This window comes from Choloepus didactylus, chromosome 1, assembly GCF_015220235.1.
Source record: "Choloepus didactylus isolate mChoDid1 chromosome 1, mChoDid1.pri, whole genome shotgun sequence".
Lineage (NCBI taxonomy): Eukaryota > Metazoa > Chordata > Mammalia > Pilosa > Megalonychidae > Choloepus > Choloepus didactylus.
This window is the reverse complement of record NC_051307.1, coordinates 159,936,946-159,961,478: the sequence shown is the minus strand read 5'-3', so window position 1 is coordinate 159,961,478 and position 24,533 is coordinate 159,936,946. Positions and strand designations below refer to the sequence as shown.

Here is a 24,533-nt window from a genome sequence, read left to right as displayed (position 1 = left end):
ACAAGAGCTTAGACATGTAGGCTGAAGTGTTCATATGCATGTGTGAGAAGCTCCTACTGGTGTGGGAAGGGGCTGAAGATGAGATAAGAGGGCAGGCCAGAGGCCAGCTCTCAGAGTATAGAAATCTTAGGAGTCAAGAATTCTAAATTTGCTTTATAAGTTAAATATTCAGACATCTATATTCTTGTCTCAGGTTTCATAGTTTCATAAATGTTAGGAATGGAGCTGTATACTAGTTACTATCATAAAAAATGATATCTTCTTAGTGTTTTCCAAAGCATTTGCTTTTTTTTTTTTTTTTTTCAACTAAGAGCTCTTTACAGATAATTTCTTACCTGTTCTTTCACTGGAGTATTAACATTAGATAGGCACTGTTGGCAAACAGCCAGAAAGGATTTCACTGTTTTCCTCAATACCAACAAATCCTCCTGTAAGACATATTCAAATTAGCAAACATGAATCACAGTATTCTAGAAAACTGATCCAGAAGAAATAATACATGGAATATAGCCAAAGCAGCTTACTATCAAGGAAATTCATAAAACCAAATTTGTTGTTGGGGGCCAAATCATAATTATTTAGTGATTATCAGTCCTAATGGAAGGAGCAGCAAAACTGATACTCCCAAATCCTAAGTTAGTTCTAATTAACTATGGAATGCTTAGTACACTGACTCCAATAGATTTTTCATGGTTCATTTAGCCTGATAATAAAACCGTCTGTCCTTCCTATAACACATACCAGCCCAGAGTAAGGTAAGTGAGCACAGCAGCACAGTGAAAAAGTGGGGGAAAAAAGTCAATTAAGCAACATAGGCTTACTGAACTTCTCCTACATTCTTGGTACTCTGAAGAATGTCAGGGGGGGAAAAAGATAAGTTTAAGATCGTGTCCATGCCCTCAAAGAATTAATATTTTAGCAGGGAGCTAGTCAAATTAGAGAGTAATTAGGTGCTCAAATTTTTTGTATTAACTCTAAGTGTGGCAGAGAGTTAAGGTGGAGGACCCTTTATATAAGGATGGGCTTTAATCTAAGATTGGATGGGTGAATAGGACTTAATAAGATGGCCACATGATATTCCATAAGGAACAATATTTGAAAAGTATAAAAGAAAAACATAAATTTACCAAGCACCTATAAAGTGTCAGACAAAGTCTGAGGGCTTACACTGTTCTACAGTTTAATCTTTATATCAATACTGAGAAGTAGTCATTATTACCAAGGATTTGAATCCAGGACTGTCTGATATCAGAGCTCATATTCTCACTGAATAATGAACAAGGCACAGGCAGATGATTCAGTATTATATTGATATACGAAATAATAATGAAAAGTATTACATGAGAAAAGGCTAATGTGGAAATCACTTTAAAAGGCATTCATATTAAAATTTTTTATGCCATTCTCTTTTGTACAGGTGACAGCATTTATTTCTTTTGGAGAACTTCAACATTCCAAATAATGATACTCTAAAAATCATATACATGGACATGATCAACCTGGTGACAAAAGACAGCCCCTGGAAAGTCTCCCTTCAGAATCAACTAATAAAAGAACAAATCTCAATTGCTTGGAATTCTAGAAGATGACAGAGACCAGAGAAGGATTCTACAAATGCTGAATTGAAATAAAAATAATAAAAAAATAATAATCTTCAAGACAAGATAGTAGATTTCCCATCCCTTCCTCCTCACTTAGTCCCATGCAACTTGGGAGTTGCACAGAGGCAACAAGGCCTGGGTCCCTCTTGCCATGGGTACAGAATATAGAGCCACTCACAGCAGCAAGTTAGAACCCTATGCATGGCCAGGCACAGGAATACAAGTCCAAAGAAACCAAGGACAGAAAAGAAGCAGCTGAGGAGTGCTACATAAAAAAGGGACCATTCAGAGTGGCCAGGCAGGGGAGAGACCATGGCAGAACTGTTGGCAAGAGGTGGGACACTCAATCCAGTCTGTTGGCTGTACAACTTAAGTACAAAACAGACATTTTTGGATTGACTCACCTTTATTGATTGACTTTATCTGGATCCTTGGGGCAGGATACCCTAATGGGGAAGAAACTGGAGGTAGAAAAGCCTCACAGAAAAAAGGGGTGGGGACACTGAATGGTTACAAGATAGGACTGGTTCCAGACTGAAAAGTATAGGGAAAAGGGGGCACATAATGAGGGAGAGAATTTAAACAAATCATAGGAGCTGCAGAGAAAATTTTGTACAAAAACAAACAGAACAGTTCAAGATTCCTGGAGAAGGAACAGAGAAAAGGAAGCTTTCCCAGGAGGTGAAACAATTGCACAAGAAGTACAATCTTAAAAATTATACCACATATCTAGGGCAAGAATCAGATAAAGAAGAGAGGAGGAAATCTGAACAATTAGACACAGACTACTCTGAAGGTCCAGAATAAGTTGGACCAAGTGTCAAAGAAGAGCCTTAACACAAAGCCAATCAACAATAAAACCCTAGACAAGAGGGAGAAATGGACCTTCAGAATTAACACATCAAAATAATCAGATGCCCAGACATCAGCAAAATATTACAAGTCATACTAAGAAACAAGAAGATATGGCTCAGTCAAGGGAACAAATGAAAACTTCAGAGGAGACACAGAATTTGGAGCAACTAATCAAAGAAGTTCAAACAAATCTCCTAAATCAATTCAAGGAGATATAGGAAAATACAAATATAGAGCAAAAGGATATTAAGACAATGTGTGAGCATAAAGAAAAATTTGAAAGTTTATGAACAGGTACCTAACAGAAATTATGGTGATAAAAGACACAACAGTAGAGATTAAAAATACATCAGAGGCATACAACTGCAGATTTGAACAAGCAGAAGAAAGAACTGGAAAATGGGACAAATGAAATCATACAGACAGAAGAAAAGATAGTGAAAAGAAGAGAAAAAAATTGAGCAGTATTTTCAGGGATCTGAATGACAGCACGAAGCATACAAAGATATGAATCTTGAGTGTCCCAGAGGAGAACAGAAGGGAAAAGGGACAGAAAGAACATTTGAGGAAACAATGGCTAAAAATTTCCCAACTCTTATGAAAGACATAAATTTACATATCCAAGAAGTGCAATATGCTCCAAACAGGATAATCCTACTCCAAGACACATAATAATCAGAATGCCAAAAATCAAAGACAAAGAGAGAACTCTGAACGCAGCAAGAGAAAAGTGATTAGTCACATACAAGGGATCCACAATAAGACCAATTTCTCATCAGAAACCATGGAAGTGAGAAGGCAGTGGTAGGATATATTTAATGTACTGAAAGAGGAAAACTGCCAGCCAAAATTTCTTTATCTGGAAAAAACGTCCTTCAAAATTGAGGTAAGAGTTTAAAATATTCATAGATAAACAGAAACTGAGAGAGTTCATCAACAAAATACCTGCCCTGCAAGAATTACTAAAGGGAGTTCTGCAGGTTGAAAGGAAAAGACAGAAGAGAGTGGCTTGGAGTAGCGTAAAGAAATGAAGATCTTCAGTAAATGTAACTAAAAGTTAAGTGCACAACCCAATAGCATTGTATCTTCAATATACAACTCTACTCTTAAATTCCTGTAAGAGTCAGAATACAATTGAACAAGAAAAAGGCATATTTTCTGATAAAAGACATGCAAAATATAAAGAGGTAATGTGAGACAAAAAAAAAACATAAAGAGGGGAAACAGAGGGATATGGGAGCAGAGAATGTGTATGCTACTGAAGTTAAGTGGGTATTTTTTCAAATCAATAGGTTATGGATGTAGGTTTTGTAATACAAGCCCCAGGGTTACCAAAACAAGAGACTCAACTTAGACCTAAAGATACAAAAAGGCTGAACATAGAATGATGACAAAAGATATTCCATGCAAATAATAGCCAAAAGAGCTGGGGTAGCTATAGTAATATTGGACAAAGTAGACTTTAAATCAGGAGACAAAGACAGACATTATGTATTAATAAAAGGGTCAATCAACCAAGAAGAAATAAGAACAATAAATATTTAGCACCTAACAGTGCCCCATAACACGTGAGGCGAACAATGGCAAAACTTAAGGGAAAAATAGACACCACTACAATAATAGCTGGAGATTTCAATACACCACTCTCATCAATACATCGCACATCTACACAGAAGATCAATAAGGAAAACAGAGACTTGAATAATATGAATGATGTATGATAAATGATCTCGACTTGATAGACATACACAAACATTGCACCAGCAGCCTATGAATTCTTCTCAAGTGCACATGGATCATTCTCTAGGACAGACCACAGGCTGGGTCACTAAACAAGTCTCAATAAATTTAAAGACTGAAATTGTACAAAGCATCTTCTCTGGTGATAATGGAATGATAACAGGCAGAAAATTGGAAAATCCAGAAACATGGAAGTTAAATATCCACTCAATCAGTAGATCAAAGACAAAATTATAAGGAAAATCAATAACTATCTTGAGACAAATGAAAATGAGAATACAACATATCAAAATTAATGGGATGCAGTGAAGACAGTGCTGAGAGGGAAATTTATAGCCCTAAATGCTTCATTAAAAAAGAAAAGAGCTAAAAATCAAAGACCTAACTGCACACCTGGAAGAACTAGAAAGAGAACAGCAGGATAAACCTGCTGAAATAACAAAGATTAGAACATAAATAAATAAAATTGAGATTAAAAAAACAAAAGAGATCATTAACAAAACCAAAAATGGGTTCTCTGGACTACTGTATGGCAACATAATAGACAACCTAAATGAAATGGACAAATCTCTTGAAACACACCAGCAACCTACATTGACTGTAGAAGAAATAGGAGATCTCAATAAACCAGTTACAAATAAAGAGATTGAATAAGTCATCAAAAACCTCCCAACAGACTGATGGCTTGATGTATTGAGCCCTCTGTCTTCGGGCTGGCCCCTGTGAAGCTGGTTGCTGCAAGGAGAGGCTAAACCTACTTATAATTGTGCCTAAGAGTCTCCTCCTGAGTGCCTCTTTGTTGCTCAGCTGTGGCCCCCTCTCTCTAAGTCACCTTGGCAGGTGATCTTGCTGCTCTACCCCTTATGTGGGATCTGACTCCCAGGGGTGTAAATCTCCCTGGCAATGCAGGATATGACTTCTGCGGCTGAATCTGGACCCAGCATTGTGGGACTGAAAACATCTTGACCAAAAGGGGATGCGAAATGAAATGAAATAAAGCTTCCGTGGCTGAGAGATTTCAAATGGAGTTGAGAGGTCACTCTGGTGGACATTCTTAGGCACTATATAGATAACACTTTTTAGGTTTTAATATATCGGAATAGCTAGAAGTAAATACCTGAAACTACCAGACTCCAACCCAGTAGCCCTGACTCTTGAAGATGACTGTAAAACAATGTAGCTTACAAGGGCTGACAGTATGATTGTGAAAACCTTGTGGATCGCACTCCCTTTATCCAGTGTATGAATGGATGAGTAGAAAAATGGGGACAAAACCTAAATGAAAAATAGGGTGGGATGGGGGGGGATTTGGCTGTTTTTTTTTTATTTTGATTTTGATTCTTTCTGGTGTAAGGAAAATGTTCAAAAATAGATTGGGGTGATGAATGCACAACTATATGATGGTACTGTGAACAGCTGATTGTATACCATGATGATTGCATGGTATGTGATACATCTCAATAAAACTGAATTAAAAAAACAAAAACAAAAACAAAACAAAACAAAAACACCTCCCAACAAAGAAAAGCCCAAGACCAGATGGCATCACAGGGGAATTCTACCAAATGTTCCAAGAAGAGTTAATACCAATTCTGCTCAAAGTCTTTCAAAAAATTGAAGAGGAGGGAACACTACTTAACTCATTCTATGAGGCCAACATCACCTGAACACCAAAGCCTGATGCTACAAAAGAAGAAAATAACAAATTTCTCTTATGAATATAGATTAAAAAAATCCTCAACAAAATGCTTGCAAATCGAATCCAATGGCACACTAAAAGAATTATATACCATGATCAAGTGGGTTTTATCCCAGGTATGCAAGGGTGGTTCAACGTAAGAAAATCAATCAATGTAATACACTACATTAACAAAAACGAAGGGAAAAACCATATGATCGTCTGAATTGAGCAGAAAAGTCATATGATAAAACTACTTAGAAAAACAGGAATAGAGAGAAACTACCTCAACATGATAAAGGGCATATATGAAAAACCCACAGATAACAACATCATACTCAACGGTGAAAGACCAAAAGCTTTTCCTCTAAAATGATCTGGAATAAGACAAGGATGCCCATTGTCACCACTGTCATCCAAGAGTATACTGGAAATTCTACTTAGAGTGGTTTGTCAAGAAAAAGAAATAAAAGGCATCCAAATCGGAAAAAAGAAGTAAAAGTTTCATTATTCGCAGAAGATATGATTCTATATATAGAATTTCCCAAAAAATTTACAGCAAACCTACTAGAGCAAACAATAAATTCAGCAATATGTGGATATCTAATATCCACAAGATCAAGAAGCAAAAATCAGCAGCGTTTCTATACACTAGTAATGAGCAATCTGAGTAGGAAATCAAGAAAAAAAATTCCATTTACAATAGCAACTAAAAGAATCAAATATCTAGGAATAAATTTAACCAACGATGTAAAAGAGTTGTACACAGAAAACTACAAACCCAAGTGCCCACCAACTGATAAATGGAGAAACAAAATGTGGTATATACAATGGAATATTACTCAGCCTTAAAAAGGACTGAAGATCTGGTTCATGAGACAACATGAATGAACCTTGAAGACATCCTGTTGAGTGAAATAAGCCAGACACAAAAGGACAATTATTGTAGGATCTCACTGATACAAAATAATTAGAACAAGAAAACTCATAGAGTTAGAATCTAGAATACAGGTTTCCAGAGACTGGGTTGGGGGAAGGGAATGGAGAGTTAATGCTTAATTTGTACAGAATTTCTATTCAGGTTGATTAGAAAGTTTTGGAAATGGATGGTGGTGATGATAGCACAACATTGTTAGTTGAATTAACAGCACTGAATTATTTATGTAAATGTGGTTAAAAGGAGAAATTTTCGGTCGCTTACATATTAGTAAGATAAAAATTAAAAGAGAATATAGGACTGTGTATCACAGTGAACTCTAATGTAAATGACAGACTATAGTTAACAGTACAACTATAAAAAATATTTTTATGAATTATAACAAAGGTACCACAGTAATTCAAGGTTTTAATAATAGGTGGTATGTGGGGAACAAAAATACACCCTAATGTAAACTGTGGAGTATAGTTAATAGTATAATCAGGATATTCTTTCATCAATTGTAATAAAGGTACCACACTAACGCAAAGTGTTAATAATGGGGGAGTTACATGGGAATACTGAATTTTAAAAGTGATTTTTCTGTGAACCTACAACTTCCCTTTTAAAAAAGAAGAAGAGGAGGAGGAGGAGGAGGAGGAGGAGGAGTAAAGAACAAAGCCACAAAGGAAAAGACCAACAGATACGAATGCATAAAAATTAAAAAGTCCATTTGGCAAGAAACTCTAGAAACTCTAGAAACAAAATTAAAAGACAAACAACATGAAATAAGCCAGAAACAAAAGAACAAGTACTATATGATTACACTTATACAAAATTTCTTGAATAATCAAATGTATAGAGACTGAAAGTAGATTAGAAGTTACCAGGGGCCTGGGAATGGGGGAATGGGGAGTTACTGCTTGATAGGTATCGAGTTTCTGTTTGGGGGATGACAAAGTTTTGGTAATGGATGGCATAACATTGTAATTAATGCTGCTGTATTGTACACTTAAAAATGGTTAAATGGGAATTTTTATGTTATATAATGTTACCACAATAAAATTAAAAACAAAATAAAAATCATATACATGTTTCCTTTTTCTAACATATGAGTGGAGTCCTTAGAAAAAGGAATGAGCTCATTTGTGTAAAGTAGCAAAAAGGACACCATTTTGAGAACATTTAATCTTCCACAGATGGACATCCAATAACAAAACCTCAACATTGCTTCTTGACCTTTAATTTCAACAACTCATACTGCATTGGGGAAAACAGAGAAGGGAATAGTCAACTGCAATACAGTGTAAGGAATGCTTTGATAGGCGAGTATGGGACCTATATTGGATAACTTAACCTAGAGTCAAAAGTTATCATGGAGAGGTGCCCAAAGAAGATAATATGTAACTTAGTCCTGAAGGACAAACAAAAATTATCTAGCTCTAAGAAAAGGTGTTTCAGATAGCACATAGAACGTTTAAAAGCCTGGAGGTGCTTTTAAGGGACCGTTACTGGGACACAAACAGTGAAGAGAAGAGCAAGAGAGAAAGCTGAAGAGGAAAACAGTATCCATTTCATGGAAGACCATTTAAAATTCCATGTTAAATAATTTGGATATCATCTTTAGGGCAATAAGGAAAGAATGAAGAAGGGTTTTTACCACGGGAGTAATGAAATTTTGTTAATGAATCATGCTGTAAGCAGAATGGAGGAAGGTGTGGAATGGGGGGTGGGGCAAGTTAGTAGTAGATAAAACCTTTTAATGAGAGCTTATTATGTACCAAATACTGTATTCTAAGGTTCATACATTTTTACCTCACAATCAGTGTGAAGTAAGTGGTAACATTCCTATTTAATAGACAAGGAAACTGAGATTCAGAGCACCAATAGATTCTAAGTGATAAAGGAAGGATCCAAACCTAGGACTGAGTATCTGACTCGAAAGCTCATGCTCTTAATCATTACCCTGTGTTTTCTATCATATTAAGAAAGGCCATAGGAATATTCTACAATGAGGTCCTGAAAACAAAATGGTGGCAGTAGAATGTGAATAGACGTAAGAGAAATTAAGTCAGTAGAATTGACAGAATTATAGATTAAATTGAACAGGGGATGATGAAGATTCTTTCTAAATTTCTTGGCAGTCATCTTCCAGATGTATTGTGGTATAAGTCAGGGAAATAGGAAACACAGGAACAAGTGCAACTAGCAATACTTCAGTTTTAAATATGATGACTTTGAGATCCTTGAAAAATACCCTAATAGAGATGCCTAATAGGCAACTGGATAAATGAGCCCAAGGGGAAAATGTGAGTGAGAGTAGAGGTATGGGAATCTGCAGTATTAAGATGAAGAAGCAATGGATGCAGATGAGACTGCACAAGGAAAATTTGTAGAGAAGGCTGACTATAGTACCCTGGGAACATTTAAAAGATGGATGGCGAAAGAGAAGTTTATGAAGAAGTCTAAGAAACAGTCTAAGAAGTAAGAATAAAACCAGGAGAATATGGCAGCACAGTGGTAAGGGAAAAAAGAAAAACACTTAAAAATGGGTGGAGTAACTTAACAATGACAAATGCCACGGAGAGATAAGGGGATTAGAAAGCATCCCAAGAATAATGCAATAATGAGGTTGTGGGCGAGCCTGGAGACGGCACTTTCTGTTGAGTTATGGGGGCTGAAGTTAGATTGCCATGGATTGATTAAAAGGGAGATAAGGAAGAAATCAACTCTTTCAAAAAGTGTAACTGCAGAGAGAAAAAATAAGATGGCTGCTAGAGAGGTCTTTTGGGGGGTGATGAAGGATTTTTGTTGTTGTTGATCTTTTTAATAGAAATGATTTGAGAATGTTTGCTGAATGAATAACTGAAAGAACAAAGCAAACAATACCATTTGTTAGCTATGTGAATTTAAACAAATTATTTATATCTCAGGATGTTTTTTAGAATCTATAAACAAGAGGGTTGAACTAGGTATTTTGAGGTTCTGTGTCATTCTGTGATTCTGCTGAATCAACAGAGAAGAGATAGTTGCTAACTGGTAAACTTCCTAGTTTATGAAATATGAATATTACTATTCCATTGCCAGAACCTCTAACAGTGCGTGGCACACAGTAAGTACTTAATAAATATTTACTGAATGAAATGTAGGTATAGATAATACATATGATAGCACAATTCTAGAAGCAAATGTATCTGTTTATCCTCTCAAACAATAAATATTATTGAGTTAAAAAAAATGATGACAGGAGGTATTAATGCCCTGTTATTATCTTAGATTTCTAAGTTAGTGTGTTGACACAAAGAAAAAGTCTAAGGAATCAGCTATCTTGGATGCAAAATTCCATCATAAAACAAATGTCATATAAAATGGTTACTTGCCAATTCATCTGAAGAATTGTATACAGTATTTAATATTACAAATAGGTAAGCAATCACTGGATTTAATGGAGCAATCAGTAGTAGTATTTTTAGAAGAAACTGGAAATGTGACACAACCAAAGAAACAGAGGCAGCTAAAGGCCTTCTTTAGCAATAAACTTTGGCCTAGATTTGGATGCAACAAATATTGAGTGCTCAAGAAAGTTAATTTAATTGTAATCAGGCCATTGAGAGGATTATAAATACTGACAGATTTGGGTGAATGGGCACAGATAATGAACATAACAAAATTAGTTAATCTCATATAGTAAATTCCTTCAAACAGCTAGGAATAGAATTTAAGTTCTTACAACTTTTAAAACTCAGTGCTTTTACCGATCCCACAATTTCCTACTTCATTCTGTTGGCATCTTACTAAATTTCATTTGATTTAAATTGCTGGACTTAAGATTCCCAAGACCTTGATTTTACTCAAGTTGAAGCAGGCTGTCATTACTGGGTAATGTGGTAGTAAGTATCATTGGAAATTTTCAGGGTGTTGAATCAAATTCTTAAGTTCAGCATTTGTCAGTTTAAAACTCCAGCAGAAAGATATATTTCATAGAGTAGGCTTTATTCTTAATCCCTTTGAAGAAAAACAAAAGATGATATACAAAAGAAAAAAAAAAACTAAGGAAACAGTAAAAGATATTAAAAGATATGGAAAAATTCTGAACAGGGGAAACAATAAGGGCCTGGAATAAACAGCAAAAGTTACCACATACAGTCTGAATTCTTTTAAAATGTAAATCATTGCCTACTTTTGAATTTAAGAAACTCTAATACATTACTTATATTCTGGTTACCTTCACTTACCTCCTGCCATAATAACTGTAAATCATTATGAAACAAAATCAAATATGCTTAAGGTACACTGAATAAATAGAAGCATTATATATACGGTGCGTACCCTCTCCTCCCACGGGCTAGAATGCAATAATAATAAAAGTTAGCAATTACTGGCACTTAATATATGCCAGGCCCTAATCCATACTTTTCACATTTTAACTCAACTAATCCTCTGAACTGTGGAAGGTTAAGAAACAATGTATGAGTAAGGTATTGATATTCTCATTACTCCCATTTTATGTATGAACAAACAGGAACAGAGAAGTTAAGTGACAGGCCCAAAGACCCACAGCTGTTAAATGGTAAATGAATTTTCAAACCAAAGCAGTCTGGCTTCATAGTCTCTGCTTTTAACCATTGTGCTCTACTGAGATTGTCTATAATTTGATAAAATTAATATGTGAGAACAATTTACACATTGTGGGTGTCCCAGAAGGAGAAGAAAGACAAAAAGGGACAGAAAGAATATTCAAATAAATAATGGCTGAAAACTTCTCAAATTTAATGAAAGATATGAATGTACATATCTAAGATGCTCAACGAACTCCAAATAGGATAAACTTAAATAGACCCACACTTCAGTGTTCTAATCAAACTGACAAATAGCAAAGAGAGAGAATTCTGAAAACCATGAAAGAGAAGCAATGTGTTACATACAAGGGAGCCTCAATAAGATTAAGTGCTGATTTCTCATCAGAAACCATAGAGACAAGAAGGCAGTGGGTAAATATAAACACCAGTACTACTGTATTTTTAATTTTAACTCAATTTTTCACTTCTTACAGGATTTAAAAGACAAATGCATAAAATTTAATGATTAATCAATGGTTTTGGACTCATAATGTACAAATATGTAATTTGTGACAAAAGCTACATAAAGGTGAGGGGGGAGGCGTATAGGAACATAGCTTATGCATGCTATTGAAGTTAAGTTGGTATCAAAGCAAACAAGATTTTCACAGATTTAGGTTGATAAATTTAAGGCCATGGTAATCACAAAGAAAATATGAGAGAATATACAAACATATAGAGACAGAAAGTAAAGTATGGGTTACCAGGCATGGGGAGCAGGGGTAATAGGGAGTTAATGCAAAATGAGTGTAGGGTTTCTGTTTTGGGTGAAGGGAAAGTTCTAGCAGTAGATGGTGATAGGGGTATTGCAACACTGTGAATGTGATTAATCCTACTGTGCTTGGGAAAGGTTTGGATGGGAAGATTTGTGTTTTATATAGGCTTCCACAATTTAAAAAATAGATAGACACTTTCTGTTTTTTTTTAAAGGAGAAACTAAAGAGATATTGACAACTAAATGCAATACATGATACTGGGATGGGATCTAAGGATGGAAGAGAAAAGTTTCAAAAGAACATTTTTGGGGCATAAGAAAAAACAGACTAAACTTTATAAGCAATGTTAAATTTCTGGAACTTGATAATTGTACATATGGTGATTATATAAGTGAATATCCTTATTTATAGGAAATGTATATGAAAGTATTATGTGTTCAAGGAGTATGATGCAAACAACCTGCTCTCAAATAGTCACAAAATAGAAGGACAGATGGATGATGGATGACAGACAGAATCATACAGCAAAGGTGGTAAACTGTTAAAATTGGTGGATCTGGGTATCTGGGGCTTAGGGGTATATCGGAGTTTTCTATATGGGTTTTGTATAACTATCCTATAAATTTTAAATTATTTCAAAATGAAAAGTTATAAAACAAAAACAAACAAAAAAACCACAGTAAGACCAAAATGTACATCTGCTCAAATATGAAAGGTCTAAAACTGGTTTTAGCTTTTTAGTAATCTGTTTGCAAAGAGAAGAGGAGGAATCTCTTTCTGGGAATTAAGATGATGCTTTCAAAATATACCCTGAATAGCAAGTTTTCAATAATTAAGAACCCAAATAAGGCTGGCACAATATGATGGTGAATTTATCATACCAGCTAACATTAGAAAGAAACTTTTTCAAAAGCACAAGGGTTCAAACTTGACTTACCCTAACATCTTGGGAAGAAAAAATAGGTCTTAAATGTAGACTATCTCTTAAAAAAACATGTAAACATAATTAGAGTTGGTGAGGAAAGATAGAAGAGTTTAATTCCAACACATACACACACATGTACAAATTTTAAATGGGTGATTCTGTTAAATTGTGTATCACAATTTTATGTGCTTAGAGGAAGATTCGATTTAACTGTCGTTTTACCCACAGCTACTAAATACCATTAGGATAATCTCAGCCCGAAACTGAAGCCATGGAAAAATTAGTAGTAAATGTATAAAACTAGTTCAACATTATCTGACAAATACACATTTTTGAAATGGACAGAAATAAACAGAATAAAGTAGTAAAATAGGACGTAGACCAGATCAATTATATTAAAATATGAAAATAAAGTCTGTTAAGAATTTAGTAATCAATTTTCATGATAAAAAAAGGGGACACCAGACTAAACTTAAGATTACCCAGAACAGGCCAATAGGGTTTTCTAATTGACAACGTTTTGATAAGCAAAACCAAGAGGTTACACCTTAATAGACCAAGGGCTGGCAAACTTTTTCTGTAAAGGATCAGATAGGCTTTGCCGACAAAAAGGTCTCTGTCCAAACTACTTCACTTTGCCATTACAGTGTAGAACCAGCCCTAGATAATACCTAAATGAATGAGAGTAAAAGTGTTCCAATAAAACTATTTACAAAAACAGGTGTCAGAACAGATGTGGCCTGTAGGCCTTAGTTTGCAGAATCTGTACCAGACAGTAAAGCTCCTTGGAGCCATAAGCTGTGTTATGTTCATCTTTACCTAGCACAGTGAACTAACCCATAGTGAGGCTCACTAAATTCATTCAGTGAACAAGAGACAAAAATCCCCACCATTGTGGTGGGGTAAACCTCTGAATTTGCTATATGTCTGAGATTGCTTTCTTGTATGAATAACTGCAGTAGTTTCTTTTTGTAGGGGAAGGGGATGATGGCTACTTTTGTGAATACACAATAAAACAACTATTGGATATTTAAACCCCGAATGTAATACCTAGTTTTCAGTGTTGCTACTGCTGTTCTTGGCGACTTGAATCCCTACCTGCTGACTCCTGCCATTGTCTCAAAGGCTAATCCAACTTATGATCCAGGAACCCTTAAGCTGCCTACTGTAGTTCCAAAACACCTTCTGATTTCTCTCTCCTGCAGTGTACAAAGATGATGGAAGCTGAAGAAGGAGTCATAGGGACAGAGGAAAAGTAGTGACTGTTAGGACCAAAGTGAGAGACGAATTCCCAAATTATCTCAAAATACAGATGGAGGGCAAATCTACTATACTGTATCCCAAATCTACACTATCCTCTGAGCATGTTTACGTACTCCCCTAACCTTAGAAAATAGTTTGTTTAGTATCAAATCTTGCTTTTGTTAGGGGAGGAGATTTGGGGGAGAAGCAAAGACAAGGGCTAAGATATAATGCCAACAAAAAAGGTTATTGTTTATTGAAACACTTATCTCATTTTCATCCTGTCAACAACTCTATCCAGCAGTAAATATCATTCTCGTTTTACACATTAGGAAACTGAAGCTCAAAGGTAAGTAACTTGCTTATCTTGCCACAGGTAATAAGGGGAGTCAAAATTTGAACACAGGTTTAACTCTGAAGTCTATACTCCAATACAAGAAACGCTGGAAATATATCTTTTTTGTAACCTGGGAGCTTCTATTACATAGGTAAATTGGTTATAAGGCCAACAGATACAAATACAACAGCAAGAAGTCATTTCTTTTACAAATACCTAGTAACTGTAGAATAGCCACTGGAAAAAACACTTTTTTAATAAAAAACCTACTATAGAAAGAAAAATATACTCTATCATTCAATGGGGATGTTAAATAGGATATGATACCTACTTATTTTCTATCCAAATAAATGGCCTGATAGGAAAAGTAAACTTCTTTTATCATAAATTTTGGTGGAGAAAAATCTCCAGTCTCTGCGCTATAAAGTGGAGTGTTATATTTTGTCTAAACTAGTAATATTACTTTAAGGCCTCTGATAGGCTCAACTAAAACACATTTTTACATTGTAACAATTGTTACTTAGAATAGATCTCAATCCTGTCTCATTAATTAGATCATGAGTATTAAACAACTTTAGGAGTTTGGGTACTTGTAAATTAGGTGTTTTAAAGGTCTCCATCCCACCATAGGTAAAAACAGCACCCCGCTACACAGGTCTTATGCTAGCCTTTTAGGAATGGTAGGGGATTCCCTGCCAGAAGGCAAGCTCCTAAACCTGGGGGTCCAGGAATAATGCTGCAAACACAGCATGGAATTCTTAATAGAATGTTGGAATGGTGATCTGGAAGTTCTTTTCTAAGTTAAACATAATTATTTCTGGCTCCTAGGAGTTTTTAAAATGTTGGAGTCGACATTATGGAGAAGTTCATGTTTAGTATGTCTAGCCACCTAATTCTATATTCCAGAGTTTTGGGAAAAGATGTTTTGAGAGCTGAATAAGAAATGGATATAAAACAAGACCTGGCTCTTTGTCCCCTAAATTTCCCAGGCCAACAAATTAGGCATTGTGATTGGATATAGTATCAACAGGAACATATTTATAAAAGAACAACTCTGGAGTTATAGAGCAGCTAAAAGGAAGACTGAAAACTAACCAGATAGTTTTAATTAGTGAGGACAGAATTCTTAAAAAATAAAAGGTAAGGGGGAATGATCCTAGAAGAAAAGAAGTGAAGCAAAATGGTTACATTTACTAAAAATTTGTTTCTAGAGGGATACTTATTATTTCTTACCCTTGGCCCCATTCCCTTCCCGTCAAAGCAGTTAAGTCTGCTATATGGTGTTGTTATGGGAATTCTGGACAAGGACACTTGAGTGAGCTATCTCTTTCTTGTTCACCGTTATTCTGAAGAAGTGGATACAGGAGAGGAAAGTAAGAGGTTAGAAAGAAGCCTGCAGACTTTTACGAATCTGAGCCTATTTCTAGGATTGTATATGTGTCGGGAGAATAAAAGGTTAAGGATGTCTCCTCAAAGGACTTGGCCAACAACAGTCCCACCTTCACCCTCACTCTTTCCTTTCCCAGTCTGTTTGGGGGTGAACACGCTGGCAATTGCAGAGGAGAACCTTCAGTCAAGAGGGTGATGGTGGAACAAACTGCAGCTAAACACCTCAACAATAATTTGACTTGTAGCTACCTAGGGTATACTGACTTTCTTTGACTTAAAGGATTAAACATAGGGCCAAGATCCAGAAGGCAGGGATGTCTGCCTCACACCTTCCTACTGTAATCTCTAAGTAAGGGTAAGGCAGGGCACTGCAAATGCAGGACTACTGAGAGCAGGACAGCTCCTCCCAGAAGAAAAAAACAAACAAACAAACATGAGGACAAATTAAAGAACCCTGGGCCACAGAGGGCAAGAGAGGCATTATATTACCCCTAACTCTTATTTACCTGGCTCTTTAAATGTCTCTGTATGTGTCCAGAAGGAGCTGAATAAAGAAGGATGTTTTCTACTACTGAGAAGAGAAACTGAAAGCTGCTTCTACAGGACTAACACTAGGGGGCACTGGAACAAAGTACACTGAGCATGACCTATGAGACTGCCAAAGAGCCTCAACTCGGGAAATTAGGGGAACAGACGAAATATCCAATGGTAAAACCCAATGCACTTCCATTTCAAATAAAGATCTAATCCTGTTCCTGCAATTCTCTTCTCATATACTTTGTGTTCACTTTATTTTATAAAATCGTGGGCACTGTTGTATAAAATTATAACTTGAATTTAAATTTCAAATATAATAAAACTATCATCTATAATCTCCTGAATGACAATGCTCATGACAATAAACAAGAAAAATAAACTCAGAAAGTACTTTCTACAGAGTGATTTGACAAGATGTATCAAGAACTTTACAAGTGTGTAATATTTGACCCAGCAATTCCATTTTTAGGGATATAATGAGATGAAACAATGAAAAACAAAGAACAAGCTTTTGCATCAAAATGTCCATCACAGCATTAATTTTATTAGTGAAAATATTTAAACTACCTAAATACCTGAGAGTGGTAAAATAAACTAAGGAATAGCTACACAATGGACTACTATACATACAACAAAAATATTATTTATACACATTTCTTAGCAACTGAAAATATTATATTAATTGAAAAGAGAAAATACAAAATTATAAAAACATTATGCTCTCAATATTAGAAGAAAATATACAGAAAAATCACCAAAAGAAATACAACAAAATATTAATAGTAGTTATCCACAGGTGTTAAGATCAGTGATTTTTTATTTATATTTTTCTAATTTTTTACAAAGAACATGCATCCAACTAAGAGGGCCCCAAATTTATGAAAACTGATCTACCTTACATTTTATACCAAAAACTAATAAGCATAATTTATTAACAAAAATTTGATATGACGTTTTCAGACCTTTAACGTGAGTTTTTATCTATACAAGTATTAATGAGTAGGGCAAAACAAAGAAAATGGCAGTCATTTGGCTAGTTCTCCCACTAGCTATATGGCTAATGCCCTCTCAATATATGTTAATAAACAGTCAAGAAAATAAAACAAAATTTTACTTTATGTAGTAGATTTTTGGGTTACTTCTAAATGATCAACAATACAAATATTAAATAAATAGATCCCAAGGGTTTATTGTATTACATTTAAATTTCAGGGGAAAAAATTAAAGGGAGAAAAAGGATAAACGGATTTTTAGGTATACCATTACCAAAATCCTCCATATACTTTTCTCTATAATCCACTGGGCACTACAAATTGAATCATTTAAAAGCAGAGTAACTTTTCCTCTAACTGTCTTTGGGTACAGAATGATAAAAGAAACCTGGTCATTATGTGACTTACTGTGTTACACCCAACTGATTAACGGACATTGCTAGTTTGTCTTCAGCAGGGAGTCAAACAACATGCCTTTAAAAATTTTGTTTTAAAACAAAAACAACTACGTGACCCTCCAGAATTGATTGCATTAAAAGCTTAATAATACAAGAGTGCTAACAGATTACTAGACTGAGAATCAAAAGATCTAAACTATAGTTATAAAATCTGCAATTTTAGGCAAGTCTCAATCTCTGTAAGACTCTGGTTCCCTGCCTGTAAAATGGGATTAAAATAACACCTACTTTTTAGGATTACTGCAAAAGTTTAATTAAATAAGAGCATTCATGTTCCAGTGATTTACAAAAGGTCAAATACCAGCAAGGTAACAACAAAAAAAAAGTTCCCTTCTTGGCCTCCTCTAAAATGAGCAGGTTTGATCAAATTATTTCCAAATCTCCTTATGGAACTAATAATTACATTAATAAATAACAAAATATTGCGACAGCAAATAAGTCACAGAACACTCAATGCATTTTTCTAGTATTCATTCCAACTCAACAAATATTATGTGAGTTATATATGAGATTAGGATGGAAAATCAATTCTGTTCTGGCAGTTAAAAAAAAAATTGTTTTGATAATACATGTCTACTGGTAAATATCATCAACAACAAAACCCTCAAACAGCAGTATCACACAGTATAAAGTGAAAATTAAGTCTCTCTCTTCATGCTTGCTCCCAAAGAAATTCCATTTCTTAGAGGAAACCACTGTTAAGATTTTTGTGTATCTAACTAGACATCTTCAGTATAGCAGTTATTACATTAACCTTAGCATAACAGATTGCAGAATTTGGACCTAGAAAAGAATGGCCCAATACAACTTTCAATTTTACAAATAAGTAACCAGATAAGACACAGATAAGTGATTTTTTAGGTGTTACTGATAGAGGGAAAATATAATTCATACAATGCTTTAACATTAATTATCTAATTCAAAGTCAAGTGACCTGCCTCAGGTTACAAAACATGCCATATAGTTCCAAGCTGGAACTACAGTTAGAACGTTGATATTTTATCATGTGGGATGTAAATAATAGAGATTACATGTGCAAAACAAATATATGTGGCTGTTAAATTTTCAAAGACATCATACATTTTATAGGGAATCAGAAAGTTTGGTAATTTCTGATCCAACTATTATTATATGTGAGTACTTAGAATAATTGTTTTGACTAGGAGAAATCTTAGCAATTAAAGATTAACTTTTGAAGTTTGTATGAGTCTTGAGGATTCATACTTTTCAAAATTATCACTTAGAGAACAACTTTTAAACTCCAGACACAGCAAATACAAAATGATTACTGAATATACTTTGGATAAGAAAATTATCAACAGCTTCAAAGAGAGAAGAAATAATCTGAAGTAAGTAAATAATCTAAGTAAGGAGAATTTCACATACGATATAAATGCACACAAAACTATAAACAGCCATTAACTGAGGAACAAAGCACCTAAAAGATGCTGTAGCCATTTTTCTGCCATAAAGAAAATCTGCAGGCCATGAAACCTGCATTGTACCTGGGGCAGTACAACCATTAAATCTGTATGCGATAAATGATAAAAATGAAGCTATTTTTTATTAGGAGAATTTGTCAGGCCTAAATTAACAATATAGCAAAGAATCTCAAAATAATTCTGCTGAAACAGGATTAAAAATAATAGGAAATATTCAAAGAAGTGGTCTTAAGAGATTCTTACTCCAATTATGGAATATAGTATAGCTAACCATGAATTAACCATTAATTAGGCTAAACTTTTAGGCAAATATGTATTCTAAATTTATTAAATGTAATTATCAACATTCAGTCAAAATACAAGTAACTTAAATAACCAAAATGACCTCAATGGAGAAAAACGGAATATAAAAATCAACTAGATAAAGAAAATTAGAATAAAAGTAATTGTGTTTAATACATAAACTCTTGGTATCAAATTTTACCATATTAAAAAACATTTCAAAATACGTGAAAATGTACTACAGGTTTAAAAAAAGTCTACATTGATTTTTTGCTTTTCAAGACTGAAATCGTCAATAAAAGAAAAAACCTAAAGGCTAACCAACATATCCTCATCTTTCTAATTATATTCAAGCCTCACTCATTTCATGAAAACTACCAAAACATATTTACTTTGTATTTGTGTCAGATAAATCCAATTTGTGAAGCATTTTTTTTTTTTTTTGGTTTGATTCTCTTATCAGTTGTTCTGTGCCTGGTTCTACTCATGCTTCCTTGTTTTCTTTTGAGTTGAATGATGTTTCCCTATGAGTTTCTCAATTTTTTTCTTAAAATTTTATTTATCGAGAATTCTTTAGTGGCATTCCTTCAGAAAGAATTTGTAGATTCCGTTAGGTGCTTGGAACATTTCAATCAAAATCTCAACCTGGGATTTTTATTTATTTATTTATTTTGACCATCGAAGTAGTATGAATTTAGGGTGAGAGCCTATGTGAAAGTTGGTTCATAGCTACAAACTCTCATGCGACACCTATTTTGTCCCTTTAATCAATTACAATCTTTAAGACAGGCTTTTTCCCTTGTAGCCCCAAGGCTACAGATTTATTTCTAGTTTACTCCTCTTGCATTGGGAGTAGCTCTTTAGGATCCCAATTTTATTGGAGGGATGTGGCCACTTATTAGACATCCTACTTTGGAAGGGCCTTGGGCTTTTTCTAGATTAGAAAAGATCTTCAAGGTGAAGCAAGCTTTAGTGCTCTGTTTCACTCTTTTGAGTCCTACTTTTCACTTAACACTAGCTTGTATATTCCTTTTGGTTTTGCTTACACATGGATAATTTTTCTGAAAAAAAAATTTATCCAGCATTTTAAGATGTTTTTAACAGGTGGGTATGGTGGTACCATACTGCCAGAATCAAAAGATACATCCTATTATCTTTCAGTATCATTCTATCTTTTTAATTGAATGGTACAGCATCAGAGTTCTTACTGTTTCTACTGTATTTATTTCTCACAAGAATCTTTTAACTCTTTATAAATATACAAGTATGCATCTGCGGCTTAAAGGAGACTTTGGTTATCTTTCAAAAAGGATAAACGTATAGTTACTCATTACAGAATAGAGCAAAAACTGATGATAATCACCATGTGTCATAAAAATTTATATTTATATTATGGTAACATAACAATAAATTATCGAATAATGATTGAGTGAGGTTATTATTCTAGTAATAACCATTCTGCCTACAGAAACTCTTACTTACTTTGGAAGGAGAACCATCAGTAATTTTCACCAACTGCCAAAGAATTGAATAATGGGAACACTGCAGTGCCTGCACGACTATCTGAATAAAATGAAAAAGAAAAAATGTTTTTTAATAAAAAAAAAAAGTCAAAAAATTGAAAACTAATTTAAGTATGCACAGTATTAAGAGAACAATATTTTAAATAGCTTTTATCTTATATTAGTTTCCAATTCAAATTTTTATAGAATTAATGAGAATGTATAACATAGTACTTAAAAACCATACAAACCAATATATCAATCTAAAGACTAAAGAGAGAATATTGAAAAATAAGGACTCAGTAATGCTATGCTTTAAACCGAAGTGTACTGTTATGAACATTTTTCTTACTCAAGTTTTTAAAAATAGATTGAAGAAATGATTTTTATCAAAATTTTATAACTGAATGATCTATACCTTTTGTTTTGAGACACTTTCATTGTGAAATATAATACTCATACAAAAAAGTACATAAAACAAATATGAAACTTAAAAAGCAAAACAGCTGTTTAACTACCACCCAGCCCAAGAAATAGAACACCGCCAGCACCACTCCCAATATACTCTCGTAACAGTTACTGTGACTTACACGGCAATAAGAATGTTTGAACTAATGTTTTATAAAAATAGAATCATGGAATATACATTACTTTGAGTCTGACTTCTTTTACTTCACATTTATGTTTAAGATTTATCCATGTTGTTACATATTGCTGTAATTCATCAATTTTTAGTCCTGAATAATATTTAGATTATATCCCTATTTATTTATTCATTCTACTGTTGATGGATTTTTACAATGCTTCTAGTTTTCTGCCATTATGAATAATGCTGCTATGAACATTTTTGTACATGTTTCCTGGGGCATTTGTGCATGCATTTCTCTAGGGCCGAGGTTCTCAAACTTTCTAGACTCAGGATCTCTGCAGAACTGTAAAAACACCAAACACACTTTCCCATATTTTTGGAGGACAAGATTCCCACTGCTTGTCCTGGCACCAGCCAGCCATCTTCAGATTGCAGGCAGCTATCCCTACAACCGTGGCAGGGCTGATGAACACAAGATAGTGGCTAGTTTACTCATGCTAACTTAACAGAAGATTTAGCAGCCTCTCTCGTCTTCAAGCATTCTCCTGCCATTATAAATGTCCAATCAGGTTCCAAAATTACAAAATAATTGATCCCAGCTGCTCTTTCCAGCTCAGTGGTTGTTTCAGTGGAGGGACAGACCCCTAAAGCTTCATTCTCTGCCATTTTGCATGATATCAGTGATATTTAACTTTAGTGGGTACTACCAAGTTTTCCAAATTGTCTACATCTGGTAGTCTTTGACAGTTCCTATGGCTGTACATTTTTACCAACAGGTGATATCATCAGATATTTTAAATTTGGCATTTCTATCATGTATGACTAATTTAATGTGGTTTCATTGACATTTCTCTAATTCCTGAGGATGAGCAACTTTTCATTTCTTAATGGCAATTCCATTTGAATATACTGTTTGTGAAGTGTCTTTTTAAGTCTTTTATCCTCTATTTTCAGAAGAAACAAGAGAATTCATGAAAATAAAATTGATTAAGAACCATAAAATAAAAAAAGAATTCCATTTTGGATAGGTCTTTTACTAAATTTTTGTTTGAATACATGTTGTACCTTTATCATGATAAAGCATATCTGATGATATATTCCATTATTTTATTTGCTGTACTTATCTATAGAGTCTAATATCTTCTCAACTTGATTTTCAAGTTTTATTTGAAAATTTTGAGGTTTCAGATCACTTAAGCAAAAGATAACTCCAATGTGCCTAACTCAGCACTGAAAATAACTACTCAGAATTAGAGGGATGAGTAGTGCTGCTTTTGATGTGAAACTAAGGAGGAGACATTGGAGTTTTACTAAACATAATTACTAAATTATAGGCTCAGTGAGAATGCCGAAAACAAAAACAAAGCAAAAGAGAAATCACTATTATTCTTAGAAGATGTTCAAAGACAGTGCATCTAATGGTTCTAAGACACCTTTTGATACATTCTAACGTAAAGTACATAGGTAAAGTTATTTATATGGAAAAGACAAAATTAAAATAAACACTCTTGAAGTTGAAACTATCTGAATTGTTAAATTACTAGAAAAGTGATATAAAAATTGACAATAATGGGAAATTTAGTTCTAGAAAAAAGTAATGTTGAAAAATTGTTTAATTTGGGTTATAACATTTATTCTATCATAAATATCTCCTTTCATTCTACTTTTCTACTGATGTACACTAGGAATTTTTCAAACTTTATGGTTTTGTATAAGTTTCTTGGTGGTGGTTATGAGGAAAGGTGGGAAGAGAACCATGGTCACCTCGATACCTATGTCAAATAGAGCATCACCATTTGCATGTTTCACATATTGGTATTCCTCATAAACTTATTTTTAAAAAGGGCTCCACTGCATTATTTTAAAACAAAAAGCTGCCATTGACTGGAAGCATTTTGCTTTCTCACAGTTACAAATATATAACAAAATCTTATCAAGCTTCAAAAGAAAATTCAGAACTCTTTTTCCAAGCTTAACATCAGTCATTTTGACATTTTACCCTTTTCTCGGCAATGTCACTGTAACTGTCCAGAAAACATTTATTCACCAACCTAGTATTTTTGGAGCAGAGATGGAACAAGAGTACAAACAATAAAGAAACTAAAAAAGCTAAAACAGATTATTCTAACCTTTTTGCCTTTACAAAGGCACATTACATTCCTTTTTGCCTTTTCTTAACTAACATTCTGACCTGGCAGAAGGGCTTCAACTAATAACAAGTATTAGTCTGGTGACTAAGAATGTCTTTCAACTCTACTGTCCTGTACTCATGTTTCTATGAGGGAATGTTGTTTCTTGGGGGAAACAGTAATGTGTGTATCACATATTTCTGGGTGAAAACAGTTAAGAAAAAGAAGTACCACTTCCATCTTTTCTTCCCCAGTCTGCTAGGATACCAACGCCTCAGCAGATCTTGGGTTCCTGAATACCTGGGCAGGGCAGTGAAACCCTCCCTCCCCTAATTGTACCTTATGGTTATGAGGGTAAAAAATAAATTTCTATTGTGTTAAGACACTGAGATTTTGAGGTTAATCTATCAGAGCAGCTACGACTTCCATAACTAACATGTTATTTGTTAGCTTCTTCCTTAATAATTACATTCATCTCTCTAAAGGAACTATAGCTTTTTATCTCTGATTAACAGATTGAACTGATGAAAAATATTCAAACTGTGACAAATGATCTAACATATCTTGAAGATGAACTAATATTA

The 24,533-nt window shown here is 34.2% G+C and overlaps 1 protein-coding gene across 5 annotated transcripts in view; it reads right to left on the bottom strand.

Moving 5' to 3' along the window:
- STAG1 (stromal antigen 1) overlaps nucleotides 1–24,533 on the bottom strand; it is a 425,662-nt gene that overhangs the window by 28,849 nt on the left and 372,280 nt on the right. For all 5 annotated transcript variants that reach the window (XM_037844464.1, XM_037844439.1, XM_037844447.1 and 2 more), the window contains 2 exons: nucleotides 21,212–21,292; nucleotides 336–428 (listed from right to left, as the gene is read on the bottom strand). In XM_037844464.1, coding sequence (XP_037700392.1) covers nucleotides 336–428; nucleotides 21,212–21,292 — 174 coding nt within the window. The remainder of the gene's footprint in view (nucleotides 1–335; nucleotides 429–21,211; nucleotides 21,293–24,533) is intronic.